The 22,156-nt window shown below is 35.3% G+C and overlaps 1 protein-coding gene across 4 annotated transcripts in view; it reads right to left on the bottom strand.

Moving 5' to 3' along the window:
* CNOT6L (CCR4-NOT transcription complex subunit 6 like) overlaps positions 1–22,156 on the bottom strand; it is a 120,181-nt gene that overhangs the window by 22,212 nt on the left and 75,813 nt on the right. For all 4 annotated transcript variants that reach the window (XM_065914751.1, XM_065914752.1, XM_065914748.1 and 1 more), the window contains exons 6-8: positions 12,582–12,650; positions 10,165–10,322; positions 7,547–7,701 (exon numbers count right to left, since the gene is read on the bottom strand). In XM_065914751.1, coding sequence (XP_065770823.1) covers positions 7,547–7,701; positions 10,165–10,322; positions 12,582–12,650 — 382 coding nt within the window. The remainder of the gene's footprint in view (positions 1–7,546; positions 7,702–10,164; positions 10,323–12,581; positions 12,651–22,156) is intronic.

The following is a 22,156-nucleotide window of genomic DNA, read 5'->3' as shown; positions in this document are numbered from 1 at the left end:
GGAAGCAACCTAGATGTCCATCAACAGGTGAATGGATAAAGCAGCTGTGGTACATAAATACGATGGAATACTACTCAACCATAAAAAGGAATGCATTTGAGTCAGTTCTAATGAGGTGGATGAACCCAGAGCCTACTATACAGAGTGAAGTAAGTCAGAAAGAGAAAGATAAATATTGCATACTGACACATATATATGGAATCTAAAAAGGTGGCACTGATGAATTTATTTCCGGGGCAGCAATGGAGAAACAGACATAGAAAACAGACCTATGGACATGGGGGCAGGGGAGGAGGGAGAAGATGAGATGTATGGAGAGAGTAACATGGAAATTTACAATACCATACATAAAACAGAGAGCCAATGGGAATTTGCTGTGTGACTCAGGGAACTCCAACAGGGGCTCTGTGACGGGCTGAAGGGTGGGATGGGAGGGAGATGGAAGAGAGGTCCAGGAGGGAGGGGACCTGGGTATGTCTATGGCTGATTCCTGTTGATGTATGACAGAAAAACCACAAACTTCTGTAAAGCAATTATCCCACAATTAAATATATATATATATATACACACATATATATATATTTGCTTCAACAATCAATTGTTATGGTTGCATTATAGTCCACTAAATAATTTCACCATGATTGAACTATTCTGTTAGGCATTTAAGGTATTTCTGATATGAGCTATGATAATTAATGAGATTATAGTAATAGATTCATTAGTGTAGTAATAAGTTGTTTTGCATATAAACATTTTTCCATGATCTCAAATAATTTTCTCTCTTCCTCTTTCTTTTAATAATTGAAGAATTGCAGACTTTATTCCTGTTGAGTATCATTTCTATTTCTGCTCATTAGTTCACCCATTCAGATATTAAGGGCACTTTGAAACAACATTCTAGTTTTCCAAAAGATGAAATATCCTTGCCAGCTTTTTGGTTTTTTATATATCTTATATGTATACATATGTCTTCTCTTATATAATCAAAATTCTGAATAGTGCAGAACAAATTTAAAACAATAATAAGCCGTCTATTATTGAGGATATACTCTGTATCAAGACCTGTGAAATTACTTCATGTTATTAGTCCTAAAATTTTGTTAAAACTTTGCAAAGTGTGGACATGAAGAGATGCTGCTTGGATGCCTCATCAGTCCTTCAGGAACTGCTCCAGTTGCGGAGGGCTGCCTCACTAAAGTCCAAGTATTTCTGGGAGTGGCACATAACAGATCAAAAGCAAAAGATAAAGGTCTGGGGATTTTGGTTCCTCCTGGATTAACTCTCACAGGCCATTTCAGCTCCAAAACTACACGTGGGCCCAACTGAGGCTGTCTGATGTGCAACACAGTTCTATTCTCTATGCTCAATTCTGCTTTCCCCCCTTCCTTGCCAACAGCTTTTGATCCCTAATAAACTCCTGAACACCAAACTAACTTGGGAGTCTTGTTTCTCGAGAACTCAAATTGTGACAGACAATACTACTGAGTTGGCCAAAAAGTTCATTCGAGTACTATCTTGTGGAAAAAACCAAACTTTTTGGACAAACCAATGCTCATTACCACTAAAAAGATAAGGAAAACTGAGGCTTGCAAATGAGGTGGTTTATTTGTCTCCAATATACTAGAACTGCTCCTATACTCCAATGCTCACTATAGATGACTCACGCCATCTACTTCTCTAATCATACTTTGGCAAGATATTTTAATACCATGGGATATAATTATATTGATTTGGAAACCTAACTAGTTAAGGCAGTTTAGTGATTTGCCTGGCTTCCCAAGCTCCTCTTCTTGGTTTCCCAATCTCCTCCTTACCTAGTCTTAGTCTTTTCAGTTTGAAAACAATTCTCCTCAATAGAGACCATGAAAGTAAAATAGAGCTTGCAAGACTAGTTTTTTTCCTTGATCATTAATTAGTGACTGCACAATGCACATGGGTATAGTGAAGATGTTATTTAAAATATTCTCCTTGTTGTCTTAGCACATTCATCCAATTTTCCCTTTTTTCTTAATTTTCATGGCAAAGAAGACAGGTTCATAAGCTCTTTTTTTTTTTCTTTAATACATGCTTGGTTATTGAGTTTTTTATTGGGGGAAAAAAAAACACTTCTTTTAAAATGAATCCTGAACAATTAACTGGTTCATTAACTGCCTCAAATTACCCTTTCAGTTTTCTTCTTCATTGGTATGATTTATTACTGTATTGCCCTATTTCTGACTTAAACATCCCAATCTTCTTGAGGTATCTAGTTTCTAATGTCTTTGGTTTCAAAAAGTTCAGGAAAATAAAATCAGTTTTCCTAAACAGAGCACATGTCATTATAACCAAACACTCCCCTTTTTAGTGCTTAGAGAAACAGAAATGGTCAGAGTGATACTCGCAATCTTATTATTTCAGTTTCACCAACAGTTGAAGAATCAAAGAGATAGCTGAGAACTGAGGAACCACAGAAAGTTCCTTTTTTCCAGTGAGAATTAAATAAGGGCATAGATATGCTTCTTGGGTCATAAGCAGAGTCAGGGACTCTGCTTTTAGAAAATAAGATTTCCAGCACTAGTATAGCTAGATAACCTCCTACAACTCATCTTGTTTCTGTGTTTATTTTATACTATATTTATAATTATAATACATCTATAATACAGTAAGAAACAGTTTACCCATATTCTATTCCATACTACTTTAGAACAATACTCCTTACTTTCTCTCCTCTCACCTCAACCAAATAATCTCTACTCTGCTTCTCCTTTCTGTGAACCATGACCCTTTCTAATCACATTAAACTCACTCTTAAACCCAAACCAAATAGAAATTTTTATTGTATATGCAGTATAAGATGCTATAAAATGTGTTCTTGGGTCCTTTCAAGTAATCATGGGAGTTCCAAAAAATAATCTGCTAGAAAAGGTAAGCTCAGAGAGTGAGATAAATAGGGAAGAAAAGTGGATATTCACCATTCTAGATATATTTGTACAACTCTTTTAACCACTGAAAGCATTTTCACATTTTTGGTCATTTAGCCCCATAAAAAACCTCTGAAGTCAGGCAGAACAGTTATTATTAACATTCACACTGGAATGGTAACGAAACTGGCATAAAGCACTGTTCCAGATTAAATAAATGGGAAAGCTAACACTGGAAACTAGAAATCACAACCTCCGATTTTAAAGTTCTAAATGCAACCACCATCTATGACGGACAAAATTAGCAACTGAGAAACTAGTAAGACAGGATTATCAGAATAGGTTATTTTGGGACAATACTATATAATCTACAAATGAATGCCCTCTTCTCAACCACAAAACAACCTGTCATAAAATGGAAGGCAAAACAAGGACCTGGTCTTACCTGGTGTCTCTGAGACAGAGAGCAGAGGCAATAAATACAAGGACTAGGCACCACGACAACCTAGTTGCAACCCTACTGAAGAGACTGCCTCGTCACAGTGTAATTAATGGTCACACTGTTCTAAAACTGCTGTTTTCATCTTCCCCTTTCTCACTGATTTGAAGCAAAGTATGATTAGATCAGAACTGCTAACCTCAGGAACAGCAACTATGTCTAGTATCTAGGTCTGGTTTCAGCTCCATTTTCACTTTTTCGATTTCTTCAAATCGTGCACTGGGCTCCAAGACTCCATTTCTACTAACTGTTTAGTCTACAGGCAAAATATGGCAAAGAGAAACTTTTTGACTTTAAAAAATTTACCTATAGTAAGTTTTCCAAACACACACAGAGAGACAAAATACATGCCTATATGCATATGTGTGTTTTACAAAATATTTCAAAGTGAAAAAAATTCACAGCATTTTAAATAATTCAAGTCTGTTTTCAAATAGTTGGTTGTCTAAAGTTTCCTAAATAACAGTTATAACTGTTAGTTCAAAATCTTAATTACCTCTAATAAACTATTAAGGCATTTTAGATTTCCCTCTCAAAACTGTGAAAGGAATGAAAAATGATAATATCATCGTTCAGAAAGAAACAATGGCAAATGGAAAAAGGAGCTGATGTCACATCTCATCACATCTCATCAGTGTTATCAGTAATTTTTTTAAATTATGATGTTTCAAGGAAATTTGTGTGTAAATACAGGTAACAAATATGAAATTCAAGGTAATTTTTCCAAATGAGATAACCTTTTAAGAGGTACAAGTGATATCAGAAGCAGAAATAAGTCTAAACAACAAGGACCTAGTATATAGCACAGGGAACTATACTCAGTATTATCTAATCACCGATATGAGAAAAAAATTTGAAAAAACATATATATGTAAAACAGAATCACTCTGCTACAGACCTAAAACTAACACAACACTGTAAATCAACTGTATTTCAATAAAAAATATATATATATACAAGTTGTATATACATAAAAGAAGTCTAAAGGCTCCGTTCAGCACAGTGGTTAAACGCACGGACTGTGAAGCCAGGTACTCTCCATGTCTTGACTTCCCCATCTGTAAGAATGAGGAAACAGTTGTACTCCTAACTCTGAGGACTGCTTTAAAAATTAAGATAATCAGTGTGAATAAAAGAAAAAGGCTGACATGCAAATGCTACAAAGTAATGGCTGTTGTTATGCTAAAATTTGTAAAAAAGTAAAAAAAAGATATCACATCAACCTTCCAGAAGAGTATATAGCATATTCTGACCTCAAATACTACAGGGCTGTGTACTAATTATTAGACAAATGAAAAGAATCTATTAAAATAAATAGGCCTACATTAATAAAAACATTGAAATGCTTGTTATAACAGGAAAATAGTCACAAGTGTTTATGTGCCTATTCTATTAGTAGATGATTTCCTATCTAATGTATCAAACCTAAGTTATTAACTATATAATACCACCTCTATCTCACTCCATACATTTCAGTCTTCTGAAGGCTGGAGGTGCTTTCAAATTTTCCACTGTAAAACTGGCAGCCTTTATGAGGCAAAAATATACTTCTCTCTTTTCCTCAAGATGATAACCAAAAGAATCTGCCTCTAACCACTTAGTCACTCAGCCAGCTATTCAAAAGGTAGGCTTCTATGAAATAAGGCCATTTGCAGCAACATGGACGGACTCAGACCTCATCACACTAAGTCAAATCAGTCAAAAAGAAAATGAAAAATAACGTATGATAACACTTATATGTGGAATCTAAAATATGACAAAAACAAACCTATCTAGGAAACAGAAACAGACCTTTAGACACAGGGAACAGATCTGTGGTTGCCAAGGGGAAAAGGGAGGGGAGGTGGAGGGTGGATGGACTGGGAGTTTGGGGTTAGCAGATGCAAACTAATGGATAAACAATAAGGTCCTACTGGACAGTACAGGAAACTATATTCAGTATCTTGTGATAAACCACAATGAAAAAGAATATTAAAAAGGGAGGTATAAATATATAATGGAATCACTTTACTGTACAGCAGAAATTAACACATTGTAAATCAACTATATTTCAATAAAATAATAAATAAAAGAATGACACAGAGAATAATATAATAACTCTTCATAATTCCAAACCAAAAAAAGAAAAAGAGACAGACATAGCCTTCTAAGCTTGTTACGGTTCTGAACCCTCAAGTCAGAAATGCAATTCCTAAATTCAAGGCACACAGCATCATAAACCTAGTAAGAGAAAAATACTAAAATTGCAAAGGATTACAGAAAGAAAAATATGACAATAATAAAAATACTTCTGGGACACTTAATGATTTAAAAAGTACCTCTCCATTCATTATCTCATTTAATTCTTGTAACTACCTCTGAATATACACTTTTTTCCATTTTAAACTCAAGAATATTAAAGCACAAAGGTCTTTACAAGATTGTTCATCTATTTTAATAAGCAGTCATAATAGGTTTATCTTTGACCGTACTTTCATCAACTACATTATAGCCCTGAAAAAACAAAAAGGTCATGTTTTCTGTTTTCCATTTCAGGTCATGACCACTTTCCATTGTTTGTCTCAATCAATCCTTTAACTCCCTACCTCTATAATCTCTGTGCTTCTCTTCGCCTTCCCTTATCTATCCAGGCATATCTCTAACACATATATACCATAATATACTGTGATATTTACGCCTTCCTTTTCCTACTGGAGCTCTGAATGGGATCAGAAACCATGTATTTTTGGGTCTATAGTGACTAGCACAGCACTCGTCATAAAGCAAATGCTCAGTAAACATTTAGTGAATAAGCAACTAAGCTTCCCTGCTGGCTCAGACAGTAAAGAATCCACTTGCAATGCGGGAGACCCAGGTTCATTCCCTGGGTTGGGAAGATCCCCTGGAGAAGGGAACAGTTATCCACTGCAGTATTCTTGCCTGGAGAATTCCATGGACAGAGGAGCTTGGCAGGCTGCAGTCCATAAGGTCCTTAGAGTTGGACACAACTAAGTGACTTTTCATAAGATGAGAAATAAACATACACAATATTAACTGGAAAAGGTGAAAAGTTGATAAAAAAAAATTTAGTGATTCTGAAAAGGGCCAACTAAAAGCTGGCTTAAAACTCAATATTCAAAAAACTAAGATCATGGCATCTGGTCCCATCACTTCACGGCAAAGAGAAGGGGAAAAAGTGGAAGAAGTGACAGATTTTATTTTATTAGGCTCCAAAAATCACTGAGGACGGTGACTGCAGTCATGAAACTAAAAGATGCCTGGCTCCTTGTAAAAAAGCTATAATAAACCTAGACAGTGCATTAAAAAGCAGAGACATCACTTCGCTGACTAAGGTCCTTCTAGTCAAAGCTATGGTTTTTCCAGTAGTCAAGTACGGATGTGACAGTTGAACCATAAAGAAGACTGAGCGCTAGAGAATTGATGCTTTTGAACTGTGGTGCTGGAGAAGACTCTTTGAGAGCCCCCTGGACTGCAAGGAGATCAAACCAGTCAATCCTAAAGGAAATCAACCCTGAATATTAATTGGAAGGACTGATGCTGAAGCTGAAGCTCCTGTACTTGGCCACCTGATGCTAAGAGCTGATTCACTGGAAAAGACCCTGATGTTGGGAAAGACTGAGGGCAGGAGGAGAAGTGGGTGAGGTGACAGATGAGATGGTTGGATGGCATCACTGACTCAATGGACATGAGCTTGAACAAATTCCAGAAGATAGTGAAGGACAGGGAAGCCTGGCATGCTGTAGTACATGGGGTCACAAAGAGTAATGCAAAGAGTCAGAGATGATAACAAATGAAAAAAAATCACTAAAAGAAACTTCAGATCACTTAGTTCTAATCTTAAAGGGTACTACTTTCTTTTTTACACCAAAACTAATATTTTACTTCATGGAAATATATATAAAATTATGATAATATCATATTTAAGTATATACTCCTTTTAATATTTTTAGTGCAATTTGGCAAAAAAGCATAAAGAATATGATAAACATTCTAATTTCCAATACACAGCCTAAGAAATAAAATCTTACCAATAGTTTTAATTTTTTTACTACCTGTTTTTCAGCTTTTTGTCTATTTTAGGGTCAAACCAAAGACAATTTCAAATGTATGGTAATTAAAGAAATTATGCTTTGTTTCTGTAACTCACTTTTCTGTTTTGAAGAATATTGCACAACCATCCACATGCTTTCTCTCCTGCTCAGACATGATTTTGGCACGTGACTTTGGAGAAAAAAATCCATCATATCCACGCTCCTTCAATGCTGGCAGAAAGAGAGTGAAGTATTGCTCTGTTTCCACTTCCTGAGATGGAAGATACATTATCACCGACATGACAGAGGAAAACTAAGATGTAAAACCGTGCAACACTGTGAGTAAAGTGTGACTAAGTTAGAATGCTTCATTTAACAAACATTATCTAACTACCTTACCTTATTGAGAGCAGCTGCCATTTGACAATGGCAGCTCTGTAAAGCCTAAAAGAATAAAAAAATAACATGATTTTCTCAGGTTTACACAGGTAGTTAGTTGGTCCCAAATCTCCTGACTTCCAATTTAGAGTTCATCAGGGAAGCCTGACATGCTGCAGTCCATGCAGCCACAAAGAGTGGGACATGCTTAGTGACTAAACAACCACTACTGTACTTCACTTCCTCAACTGGTAACTGAACAAAATTGAAATACAAAATATGAAAGTTGGTCATATTACAGATTAAGCAGTAGGGAATTTGAAAATTTTATATTAGGAGGTAATTAAAAAAATATTTTGTATTTCTCAACTGTGGTGGAAAGGAATGATAGTGAAAACTGAAAAGTTTAAGATCTATCAACAAAAATCCTACTTAAAGGAATTTTTAGTTACCTGAATACCAATAATCCAATGGTCTGTGTTAATTTGGCCAATTATTAAGTTAGACTAATTTATTACTTGACTCATAATATACGTTTAAGAAATCTTTCCAAATAAAATAATCAAGTGTGAAAATAATGATTTATGTGTGCTAATGTTTGTAACAACATGATATTGTAACAATGAAAACAAATAGCCTTAATGTCCAACAGCAGGGAAAATGCTAAATCAATTAGTATATATTCATACAATTGGCTTTGAGAAATTTTAGTAATGCAGAAAATGTATATTAAATGCAATAAGCAAGAAACAAAATACATTAATAGTGTGATCTCTATTTTGAAAACATACCTGTAAATAAATAGGCAAGTGAATGCTTTAAAAAGAATATAATAAATACTCCAGAAGTTTTAACCCTGGAGTTTAAGCAACTTATTTTGGGGTACAGGATCAGATGTTTTATTCTATTATTATTTATATTCTTTAATATTTCCAACTTCTCTGGAATGAACACTTTATAACATAGTGTTACTTTTATAATAACATTTTTAAAATTATGATGCTTCTTGGCTCAGAGGTTAAAGCGTCTGCCTCCAATGCGGGAGAGACCCGGGTTCCGGGTTCGATTCCTGGGATGGGAAAATCCCCTGGAGAAGGAAATGGTAACCCACTCCAGTATTCTTGCCTGGAGAATCCCATGGATGGAGGAGCCTGGCAGGCTACAGTCCACGGGGTGGCAAAGAGTTGGACATGACTGAGCGACTTCACTTTCACAAGCTTCATACTATACTTTACTTACTAAGGAAGAGTGTGAGGCTGTTATTACTATAAATACTGAATCAAAGGAGGAAAATTAAATAACATAAGCCTATGCTTATTTGTCTCCATGTGTGCTAAGTAGCTTCAGTTGTGTCAGACTCTTTGCAACCCTATGGACTGTAGCCCACCAGGCTCCTCTGTCCACAGCATTCTCCAGGCAAAAATACTGGAGTAGGTTGCCGTTCCCTCTTCCAGGGGGCCTTCCTGACCCACAGATCGAACCCGTGTCTCATGTCTCCTGTGCTGGCATTCGGGTTCTTTACCACTAGTGCCACCTGGTAAGCCCATATTTGCCTCCTCCTCCCCTCATTTTGTATCAGTTCTCAGTGTTTAAAAGAAAATTTAACTTTTCAAGACTTCTACTACTTTCTTATTTTCCAGAGTCAAATGAATCATGGATAATAACACAAATGTAAGTAAATAATAAAGCTACTCTAACACAAAAAAATTTATTATAAAAGTAATGACTTTATTCTTAAGCTATACAGAAAAGGAGGTGTGAAATTATGACACTTAAAATTTTAAAATACCTTAAAGCATTTAACATGCCTTGAAAACTGCTAAGAAAAGAAGTACTAAAAACTATCTGTAAACCTTCTTGGCCATTCATTAGCTGAGGATTGAAAAGCAGTAAAACATATTTTAATCAAAAGGTGCTTTAATCAGTTAAATTCAATAAAGTATCTAAATTTCTGAGGGTGCTTTTAAAAATAAGGCAAAAATGCAGGATTTATAGTACAATATTATTATATGTTTATCACTGAGGAACAATAGTAGACAAGTAATTTTGTTTTACAGATCCCATTATAAGTTAAATTTATATTTCTTAAAGATTCAACCTTCAGTAGTTTTCTCTTTCGGCAATTTGTTCATAACACGAATTAACATGAATAATGTGGTGAAATTATTTTCACTTAAGAAAACAGTGAATGAGTATAAGTTTATAGCTTATACAAAACCGTTTCACTGTGGAAATATTTAAGAAAATAATTCCTTTGGGTTTTCCTTCAAACATAGAATCTCTCCCAAAAGTAAGATCTTTTGTAATTTTTAGATTCACCTTTAAGTTACAGACAATTCAATCTCTATAGTGTTACCTGAAGACTAATGATATCTGCGTCACAGTTAACAATTTCTTCCATAATTCCCTTTTTCCTGTATTCCCAGTTTAATGCCCAGGATGGGCAATAGCCATATAGCTGCCGGGTGGCATATTTATCACATAACACATTGTAACACATAACCGTGAATGATGCTAAGAAGTGGGAGAAAAAAAAAGACAAAAGGGAGAAAATTAGGCAACCTTTTCTAAAGCAATATCACATGTACACCTACACAATCATACATGCCACACAAACATAACTCAAATATCACCACTGTGAAACACTGTGGGCAAGATTCTGTTAAACTATATAAAAACTTCACCAGGGTCCATCCACCATACCAAAGTTTTTTTTACCAGAATCAGACTTACAGCTCACATTTGAAATTTTTTAAAAGGACATTTTAATAAATAAAAATTCAAGTTTTAGGGAATTCCCTGGTGGCTCGGTGGTTAGGACTCTGCACCTCCACTGTTGGGAGCACAGGTTCAATCGCTGGTCAGGTAACCAAGATCCTGCCACTCATGTGGTGTGGCCAAAAATAATCTAATTTTAAATCAATTTTTACACATAATTTGCTGAGCAAAACTTTCCCCTATAAATGGAATAAAAGTAAATTACAAAAGTAAATTTTAATTTTCTTCTCTTTAAAAGGCTTTCATTACCTTTCATTAACAAAATATTCACAGTTAGTACTTTTTTGAGTCTCTTACTTCTCTCACTGCTCTGAGCCAGAAGAACAAAGACTAACAAAGTTTAGTTATAAGAGAAACCTTTTTAACCAAATCAAACGCTCATTTTTAAAATTAAATACTCATTTTAAAATTCCTTTGAACTGTAAAAGGACTGTGTGCATGCTCAGTTGCTAAGTCATGTCCGACTCTTTGTGACCTCATGGACTGTAGCCCGCCAAGCTCCTCTGTCCATGGGATTTCCCAGGCGAGAATACTGCAGTGGGTTGCCATTTCCTACTCCAGAAGATCCTCCTGTCCCATGGATCAAACCCACATCTCCTGCATTGGCAGGTGGGTTTTTTATCACTGAGCCACCAAGGAAGCCAGTAAAAGGACTACAAGTAAACTAACAGGAAAACGCAGCTTGTATCCCCTGCTGCTTAAAAGTGTGCTCTAGGAGCCAGCAGCATCAGCTATCACCTTGTAACTCAGAAATGCAGAACCTTCTGGCTTCACAAAGACTTACTGAATTGGAATCTGCAATTTAACAAAATCCTAAGGTGATTCTATGCACAAACACACCAGTTTGAAAATCCCTGATTTCTATCACTAATTCTATAATCCTAGCTATTCATTAGAATCATGTTATAGAACTTTTTTTTTTTTAATGCTGATCACTCCAGACTAATTTAGTATGTTAGGATTTGGGAATTAATATTTTTAAAAAGCATCCCAGGTAATCACAATGGGCAGACATGGGTGAGAATCAAATACTTAATAAATGGTAAGGAATACAAGAAATGAAGTAGCGCTCAACTGAAGTTGACTCAAGAGTCAGATGATGGGAAGATACTATGAGAAACTTAGTTCAGAGGCCTCCTGGGGATCTGACTGGAGGTCATTATGTATACTGGTACTTCTTTCACCATCTAGGATTAATTCTTACATAGTTTAATTACCATTATAGTTTTGGGGCTATAAATCACCCTTTTAACAATTGAACATCCCTAAAATTAAGTATCAGCATTTGGTTACTTCATATTATAACAGTAAAATTTTCATCTTCAAAATAAAATTAGGTATCATAAAAATTATTACTTGTAAGAGGAATATTAATAACAACTTATTTTAAGCAGAAATCTGAATTATAAAATGTCTAATAAACAGAAGGAAGCCCTATAAATGTCAAATTATCATTGGTCTGCACAAAAAGATAAAGGTTTATATTTTCTACATTTACTGCAGTTCAAGAAATGCTGAATCATATAATTCAACTGCTCAAATCTTCACCCCCATACCATTTCTATACCCCTGGCCTGGTATCATATTCTGTTTCCAATATAGTAAATTTGACTCAGTCTAAATTATCCTTCTACAAGAGTTATTAGTCTACCCACTAAAGAAAGATAAATTAAGTAGTTTAAAATTTTTCAGAAGAAAATTCATTACTCCTCATTTTTCTTAAATCACCAAACCTTATGTGAAGATGCCAATTTGGAAAGCTCTATTACAATAAGTAATTTTCAAACCAAGAGCCCCATCATTGTGAAAGATACGAGATTCTTGTACTTAAGTCTTAGGGAGGACTTTAACTCTACCCATCAGTATTTCTAAACTCATCTACTCAGGGGAGGTAAAATGAAGGCCTAATTTGAAGGTTAATTTCATCATAAAGCCCAAACGGCATTTCAAATGTATCTGAAAAAAGTCAAGAAAGAATAAGAGAAACTATTTTACCTGATGGCAGAATTTGGTCTCGTTCTTTTAATGTAATCCATGGCCTCGGAGGAAGCTGCTCTGGATGAACTGGAAAAAAAATATTTTTTAAAAATGTAATTTCCTATATTTCTAAAATCAGTATTATTTATTAATTTATAATGTCAAGTCAGCTTCTGTTTTCTCTTCAGCTATAACAGCCCATGTGTGTATGTGCAAAGTCACTTCAGTCCTCGCAATTCTTTGAGACCCCATGGACTGTAGCCCACCAGGCTCCTCTGTCCATGGGATTCTCCAGGCAAGAATACTGAAGTGGGTTGCCATGCCCTCCTGCAGGGACGTTCCTGACCCAAGGACTGAACCGTTGTCTCTTATGTCTCCTGTACTGCAGCGGGTTCTTTACCACTAGTGCCACCTGGGAAATCCATATGGTCTTAAAAATCTAGTACTGAAATATAATGAAGATTTAAAAGCTGAAGGAAGCTGATGAAGAGTTATGCAGAAAACACGAAACTAACATCTGAAAAGAACACGAAGAAATTCATTAATGGCATTTGTAATTTCAAGGTATTTATTCTTAAAATACCTATTTAAATCCTTAAGAGGCTTATGTCTTAATTATACACGTAAACTGTACTCAGTCTTGTTCCCAGCGGAAAAATGAAAGCTACGTGAAGTTTCAACACACTGATGAACAAAATTCCTCAAATATTTTTAAAACAGAAAAAAACAAACATGCATGTATAAGAAAAACTACTGAATTTTCTAATAGGGCTTTCATTTCCTAATTTTAATCTTTCTTTCATAATGTTGATACAAAGCCAGAGATTAGAATGGCATTGTACATATAGAAAAAAGGAAGGCACTGGTTAAACATTAATTGCTCAGATATGACTGTCAATACTATGGAACTAAATTCTACCAAATGTATTGCATTTAAGCAGAAAACACTCCATCATCACCCAGCCACAGAAATTTTGAACCAAGTATCCAAGATCTTTAAAAAAAGTGTCATTTTACTAACCATTTTAGTGTTCCAAAAGTCTAGCTAAAGGATGCCTCTTTTAGCAGCCATACTGTTCACAAAGTGAAATGAATGTTATTTTGCATAGTCCGTATCTTGCCAGGAAAGTAATGAAGGTCATCATAAGATAACAAACCATCCAGCTGGTTCAACACACTGAATCCTGGAAAATAACCATGCCTCCTAGGAGTGCCGTGCCAGAACTATGGCAACTCTCTCTAAAACAGAAGCTCATTATATAAATATAATGGAGAGTAAACAAAGAACTCCTCAGCTGCTAGGATCCTTATTAGCAAATAGTTAAAAACTCAGAAAGCATGAAAATTATCGAAATAAAACAAAGCGATGTCAACATTCTGACGCTTCCCATATCTTAATACATCACAATTTAACAGTGTAAATAAAACATATACTATTCCCCCAAAATAACTGAAGAACAAAAACATGGAAAAGATACTGTATCTCACCAGTAACCAGAAGAAACTTAAAAATGAGATAGCATTTATCTACATTGACAAAAAAAAAAAATTTAAGTTTAATAATATCCAGGGTTGGTGAAGGTGATTAAGAAATAGATACTTGCACATACAACTAGTGGGAATACAAACTGGTACAGCTATCTGGATGGACAAATGGGCATCATCTTTTAAAATTTAAAACATTCATGTCCCTGTGACCCAGCAATTCTATTTCTTGGGATCAGCCCTATCTGCTTAAAGCAGCAAACATATTCATTATGCCAATGTTTATAATAGCATAAGCAATGGTAAATGTTTATCCATTTCACAGAAGTCTATGCCATAGTTTAAAAGAAAAAAGATACATGCATGCTAAAGTGGAAAGGTATGTAAGAAATTCTGCTGGGTGAGGAAAAAGTAGAAAATATATAATAATAAGATATATTTTATTAATAATTAGCTAATAATATATTAAAGGATATGTTTTATTAGAAAAAATTTAAAACATATATGCAAAGTAATACAATGCAAGACAATTTCTACTGGTTTAATTTTTATATATAAATGTCTATAAGGATACACACCCAACTTATAAGTGTGCTTACTTATACAGAAGGGACTGGAATTAAAGGCAGTGGTCAAAGGAAATTCTAGTCTTAACCAGAATTTTAATATTTCTTTCAAAGAGAATAATATATTCATGTGTGACATATATTTACTTAACACTGACTTTTTTCAAAGATAAAACTGCATGGCCAATGATCTGACAAAGGATCAGTCAGTTTAGTCACTCAGTCATGTCCGACTCTTTGCGACCCCATGGACTGCAGCACACCAGGCCTTCCCTGTCCATCACCAACTCCCGGAGCTTACTCAAACTCCAAAGGATAGGACTATATTTATATAAGCTAACCATTAAATAGACTGTTTAATAGCTAAATCTGTATAGGCCTCGCCAAGTACCAGAATGTAGATAAAAATTGAAGACTACTCTCATTATGAACAGAAGAGATAACGGTTAACATCTTTCAACATCATACCTAAAAATGTGATCTAAAACAATTTTCCCACTTTTATCTTCCATACATGCCACACTAAATGCTAGACAGTCCTGAAGCCATGAGGAATAGACCTAGAGGAGGACTGGGGGAGGGGGTAAGAGAAGTGTGATTTCCCACACCTCACAGTGATCAACAGCACTGGGCCTGGTCTCCCACAGTGAGGGTGCCAGCTGAGCCTGAAGAGCCAACAAAACCCACATGCTAAACCTAAACTGGGCAGCTGCCTGCTGCTGAGGTTTTTAAGAAGTCATGAGTTTCCTAACATACTATTAAAAATATCCAGGACACAAGTGAAAATCACTGGTCATACCAAAGACTAGGAAAATCACAATTTATTTGAGGAAAGACTACCAACAGACAATAACACAGAGGTGATTCAGCTGTTGAAATTATCTGACAGAAATTTTAAAGCAGTCAACATAAAACTGCTTCATAAAGTAATTACCAATTCTCTTGAAACAGATGAAAAAACAGAAAACCCCAGCAAAAAAGTGGAAAGTGAAAGTAGCTCAGTTGTGTCGACTTTTTGCAACCCCATGGACTATACAGTCCATGGAATTCTCCAGGCCAGAATACTGGAGTGTGTAGCCGTTCCCTTCTTCAGGGAATTGTCCCAACCCAGGGATCGAACCCAGGTCTCCCTCACTGCAGGCAGCTTCTCTACCAGCTGAGCCACCACAGAAGCCCACAATAGAAGTGGCAGGGCAAAATAATACAGATAACAAATCAAGAGAATTTTACTCAATATGAACAATAAAAAGAAAACTGGAAAAAAAAAAAAAGAACAAACAAAGCTTGAGGAACCTGTGCATTCCTCAAAAGATCTAAGATTCATAAAATCAAAGTTCAGAAAGAGAAGAGACAGAATGTAGACTTAAAAAGTATTTAAAGAGATAATGACTAAAAATCCCCAAATTTAACAAACCACATAAATAAACACATTCAAGAAGATGTACAAACTTCAAGTAAAATAAACCCAAAGAAACCCACACCGATCACATAATGAAACTGCTAAAGACTAAAGACAAAGAATCTCAAAAACACCAGAAAAACGACATTACCTAAAAGGGAACAATAGGTTTCTTTCTAAAACCATGGTGCCAGAGGAAGTGACACAATATTTTTTCAAGTGCTAAAAGAAAACTGTCAACCTCACATTCTGTGGCCAACAGAACTTTCCTTAATAAATCAAGGAAAAATAAAGATGTTATCAAAGGAAAACTGAAAGACTTCGTTGCTAGCAGACTAGCCCTTAAAGAATGGCTAAAAGAAGCTCTTAAGACAGAAAGAAAAGGTTAACAGTAGAAGAAATGGAACATCAAAAAGGAAGGAACAAGGAATGAGTGAAAGGATAAGCATAACAGATTAACCTTCTCCGCCTGAGCTTCTTATATAGTATCTGACGGCTGAGGCAAAAATTGTAACATCTATGTGGTACTCAGTGTAAGTAGAGGACATACTAGAGGCAGTTATAGTTTAAAAGTGGAGAAGGCAAAGGCACACAAACAGAAGTAGGGCATCAATAATTGGCTTCAAATGAGAAGACATTATTATCAGTAGACCATTCTAAGTACGTATATTGTGATATCTAAAAAGTCATCATTAAGAAAACTATACAAGACAGTATACTCTAAAGCAGCATAAATAAAACAAGATGGTATCCTAAAAAACGTTTAAGTAGCCCATAAGAAACCAAGAAATGATTGATAAAGGAGAAACAAAAGAAAGACTACAAAAAATAAAATGGCTAATTTCAAGTTCTACATATCAATTCTTACTTTAAATGTAAATGGTCTAATAAATACACAAACTAAATGAGTGGAATCTTGGTTGAACAGATTAAAAAAATAACATGTAACTCAAAATATACACAATACAAGTAACTCACTTCAAATACAACAACATAGTGAAGTTGAAACTAACAGGATGTAAATATTAAACAAAAAAGGCAGAGTAATTATATTAATATGAGATAAAGTAAGATACTAAGAACAAAGTCACTCTCTCTCTTTAGTTGCCAGGTCATGTCCGACTCTTGCGACCCCATGGACTGTGTAGCCTGCCAGGCTCCTCTCCTTGGGATTCTCCAGGCAAGAATACTGGGGTGGGTTGCCGTTTCCTTCTCCAAAGAAGGTCATTACACAGTGATAAAAAGATCACCAAGAAGATGCAGCAATCCTAAGTATGTATACAACAAACAACACAACTTCAAAATACATGAAGCCAAAACTGACAAAGCTGAAAGAATAGACAAATTCACAACTGTGGCTGGCGATTTCAGCACTACAATGTCAATATCTGGTAAGACTACTAGATAGAAAATTACAAAACAAAACAAAACAAAAAAGAAGAATTAACCACCAGCAGCAACCAACATGATCTACTTGACATGTATAATATATTCCACTCAACAAACTGCAGAATATATACTTTTTTTAAGCACTCATGGAACATTCACCAAGACAGAAATAAAACAAACCTCAAGAAATTTAAAAGATGTGAAATAATACAGTGTTACCCAACTGATTCCAAACTGGAATGAAACCAAAGGTTAGTAACAGACAACAGGAAATTAAATAACATATTTCTAAGTAACCCATGAATCAAAGAGAAAGACTCAAAGGAAATTTTTAAAGATACATTGAACAGAATGAAAATGAAAGTACAATATATCAAAATGAATGGAATGCAGCTAAAATAGTTCTGAGAGGGAAACTATATACTGTTGCATTATATATTTACACTGAAAAAGAGGAAAGATTTGAAATCGACAATATACATTTTTACTTCAAACAGGAAAAAGAATGAAATAAATCCAAAGTAAGAAGACAGAAGAAACTACTAAGATACAGAAAGATTTAACAAAGAAAAAACAGGAAAAGATACACAAATGGAAATTCTAACCAAAATAGAACTCATGAAGCTATATTTTTTTCTTGTAGCTATATTAATATGAAAGTAATAAGAACCACATAATTCCAAAAGTTTCAAATAACCACAGAAGTGAAACCCATGAAAAGATAGCCTTAATATATGTAATTAGAAGGTGTAAGAACTACAAGAAGAAATAAATCTACAAAGTGGGAGATTTTTTATATAGTTCTATCAGTAGTAAATAAAAACAAAGTAATCATTAGTATATGTAACACAGTCAAACAATTAATAAAACTTTAATATACACAGAAGTGCTGGGTAATATTACACATAACACATTTTAAGAACTTAAATGAATCAGAGTATGTTCTTTGAACACAATGGAATTATGCTAGGAATCAATGACAAAAAAAAAAACTAGAAAAAAACCCTAAAAATAAAAAACAAACTTCTAGGTGACTCATCAAAGAAGAAATGAGAGCTTCTAGAAAATATGCTGAACTGAACAATAACAAAAATTATTCAAATTAAAACTTGCAGGATGCAGCTAACAGTCATGGTTAGAGGGAGATTCATTAATGAATACATCAGAGGGGGGAGAAGTCGATCAGTGAATCATTCAGGTCTTACAAAAAGTTAAGGAAAAAGAAGCAAATGAAACCCAAAGAAAGCAAAAGAAAGGAAAAAATAAAGATAAAAAATTACTGTGAAAAAAATTATATAGTAGAATGACCAACAAAGCTAAAAATTGGTTCTTTTGTTAAAGAAAATATCGATACATCCCTGGACAAGACTATTCATGAAATAAATAGAGGCAACACAAACAACCATATCTGGAATCGAAAAGAGATATCACAATACATTAAATGGACATTAAAACATCATAAAAGATATTGATATCTGAACAACTGTATGCTAACAAACTTGTAGATTCAGATAAAACATGCAAATTACCAAAAAACAAAACTTTCAGAATGACAGAAAGAGAAATGGAAAATCAGAAGAGCATTATAGTTATTAAAGAAATTAATTCAGTAATTCAAACTTCCTACAAAGAAACCTCAGGCTCAGATGTATTCTACCAACTATTTAAGAAAGAAAATCGACCTTAAATAAACTCATCCAAATAACAGAAATGAGGAAATGAATCCCCAATAATTTTCATGAGGCCAGTATAACCTTTATATCAAAACTTAACATGAAAAATCATTGGCCAGTCTCACTCAAACACACAAAAAGTCCTAAGTAAAATATTAGCAAATGGAAACAGAAATATATAAAAAGGATAATAATATATTACAATCTACTTGGGCTTATCCCAGAAATACAAAGGTGGTAATATGGAAAGCCATCAACACAATTACCAAATTAAAAGAATAAAGGACAAAAATTATATACTCACCTCAGTAGAAAAAAGCATATAACTCAATATTTATTCATATTAAAAAATAAGAGACTCTCCTAGCAATCTAGGACCAGAAAAAAATTTCCTTACTCTCATGAAAGTTATCTATATAAAAACCACAGTGAACATACTTAATTGTAAATTATTAAAAGCTAGTAAATTATTAAATTAGACAATAATGTCTATTAACATTACTTTTAGTTAGCATTTTACTGGTCTTAGGAAATATAATAAAGTAAGAAAAAGAACAAAAGATATAACAATTAGAAAAAATAAAGTATTACTTGCAGATGATATGACTGCATAAATTGACACTAAAATGCAGTAGGATTAAAAAGAGTTGAGCAAACTGGTTGAATAAGTATTTAGCAAGTGTTCAGCAAGATGGCCAATATTAACACATATACGAACCTCAACTGTACTCCACAAATCAGCAGTATCCATTAGGATAAATAAACTTTCAAAAAGCCACCAAGTATGGATCTGAAGAATGTCACTTCAAGAAGCAATGTGTGCCATTCCGTCATCACAGTGGTGGAGTTAGTAGGTGTGCACAGGCCAAAGAGTGGGGCTAGACAGAGGGTCAGCACTAGACAGAGTGCTGAATTTTTATTGCACATGCTCAAAAATGCAGACAGTAATGCAGAACGGAAGCAATTCGATATAGATTCTCTGGTCATTAGGCACAATCAGGTGAACAAAGCTCACAAGATGCAATGCAGGGCTTACAGAGCTCATGGTCAGATCAACCCATACATAAGCTCTCCTTGATGCACTGATACGATCCTTACTGAAAACGAACATTCCTTGAAAAGAAAGTTATGACCAACCTAGACAACATATTAAAAAGCAGAGACATTCCTTTGCCAACAAAGGTCCATCTAGTCAAAGCTATGGTTTTTCCAGTAGCCATGTATGGATGTGAGAGTTGGACTGTAAGAAAGCTGAGTGCCGAAGAACTGATGCTTTTGAACTGCGGTGTTGGAGAAGACTCTTGAGAGTCCCTTGAACTGCAAAGAGATCCAAAGAGTCCATCCTAAAGGAGATCAGTCCTGAGTGTTCATTGGAAGGACTGATGTTGTAGCTGAAACTCCAAATTTTGGCCACCTGATGAGAAGGGCTGACTCATGTGAAAAGACCCTGATGCTGGGAAAGATTGAAAGCGGGAGGAGAAGGGCACAACAGAGGATGATATAGTTGGATGACATCACCAACTCAATGGAGATGAGTCTGAGTAGACTCCAGGAGTTGGTGATGGACAGGGAGGCCAAGCGTGCTGTGGTCCAAGGGGTTGCAAAGAGTTGGACACGACTGAGCGACTGAACTGAGCTGAAAATGAACATTGTTCCTAAACCAAAAGAGGAGGTTGCACAGAAGAAAAAGATATCTTAAAAGAAACTGAAGAAACAAAAACTTATAGTCGGGGGCAGGGGGAGGCTGCAAAAAATAAATGCAAATAAAAGTAAAAATCATGTGGGAGAAGGTGAGGGTGAGATGTTTCCAAAGAACAGCATGTATATTATCTATGGTGAAACAGATCACTAGCCCAGGTGAGACGCATGAGACGAGTGCTCAGGCCTGGTGCACTGGGAGGACCCAGAGGAATCGGGTGGAGAGGGAGGTGGGAGGGGGGATCGGGATGGGGAATACGTGTAACTCTATGGCTGATTTGTGTCAATGTATGACAAAACCCACTGAAATGTGAAGTAATTGGCCTCCAACTAATAAAATAAAATTAAAAAAAAAAAAAAAAAGTAAAAATCAAGGCAAATTGGAAGTGGTCAAACAGGAGATGGCAAGAGTGAACATCGACATGTTAGAAATCAGCAAACTGGACTGGAATGGGTGAATTTAACTCAGATGACCATTATATATACTCTGTGGGCAAGAATCCCTTAGAAGAATTGGAGTAGCTATCATAGTCAGCAAGAGTTCAAAAAGGAGTACTTGGATGCAATCTCAAAAACAACAGAATGATCTCTGTTCGTTTCCAAGGCAAACCATTCAGTATCACAGTAATCCAAGTCTATGCCCAGACCAGTAATGCTGAAGAAGCTGAAGTTGAATGGTTCTATAAAGATCTAGAAGTCCTTCTAGAAAAACACCCCAAAAAGATGTCCTTTTCATTATAGGGGGCTAGAATGCAAAAGTAGGAAGTCAAGAAACACCTGGAGTAACAGGCAAATTTGGCCTTGGAGTACAGAACGAAGCAGTGCAGAGAGTAATAGAGCTCTGCCAAGAAAACACACTGGTCATAGCAAACACCCTCTTCCAACACAAGAGAAGACTCCACACATGGACATCACCAGATGGTAAATACCGAAATCAGACTGATTATATTCTTTGCAGCCAAAGATGCAGAAGCTCTATACAGTCAGCAAAAACAAGACCAGGAGTTGACTGTGGCTCACACCATGAACTCTTTATTGCCAAATTCAGACTTGAAGAAAGTAGGGAAAACCAATAGATCATTCAGGTATGACCTAAATCAAATCCCTTATGATTATACAGTGGAAGTGAGAAACAGATTCAAGGGATTAGATCTGATAGAGTGCCTGATGAACTATGGACAGAGATTCAGGACATTGTACAGGAGATAGGGATTAAGACGTACCCCAAGAAAAAGAAACTCAAAAAAGTAAAATGGCTATATGAGGAGGCCTTACAAATAGTGGTGAAAAGAAGAAAAGTGAAAAGCAAAGGAGAAAAGGGAAGATATACCCATTTGAATGCCGAGTTCCAAAGAATAGCAAGAAGAGAGAAGAAAGCCTTCC

This window comes from Muntiacus reevesi, chromosome 22 (genome assembly GCF_963930625.1).
Source record: "Muntiacus reevesi chromosome 22, mMunRee1.1, whole genome shotgun sequence".
Lineage (NCBI taxonomy): Eukaryota > Metazoa > Chordata > Mammalia > Artiodactyla > Cervidae > Muntiacus > Muntiacus reevesi.
Note: the sequence above shows the minus strand (reverse complement) of the source record. Positions and strands in the feature narration are given on the sequence as shown.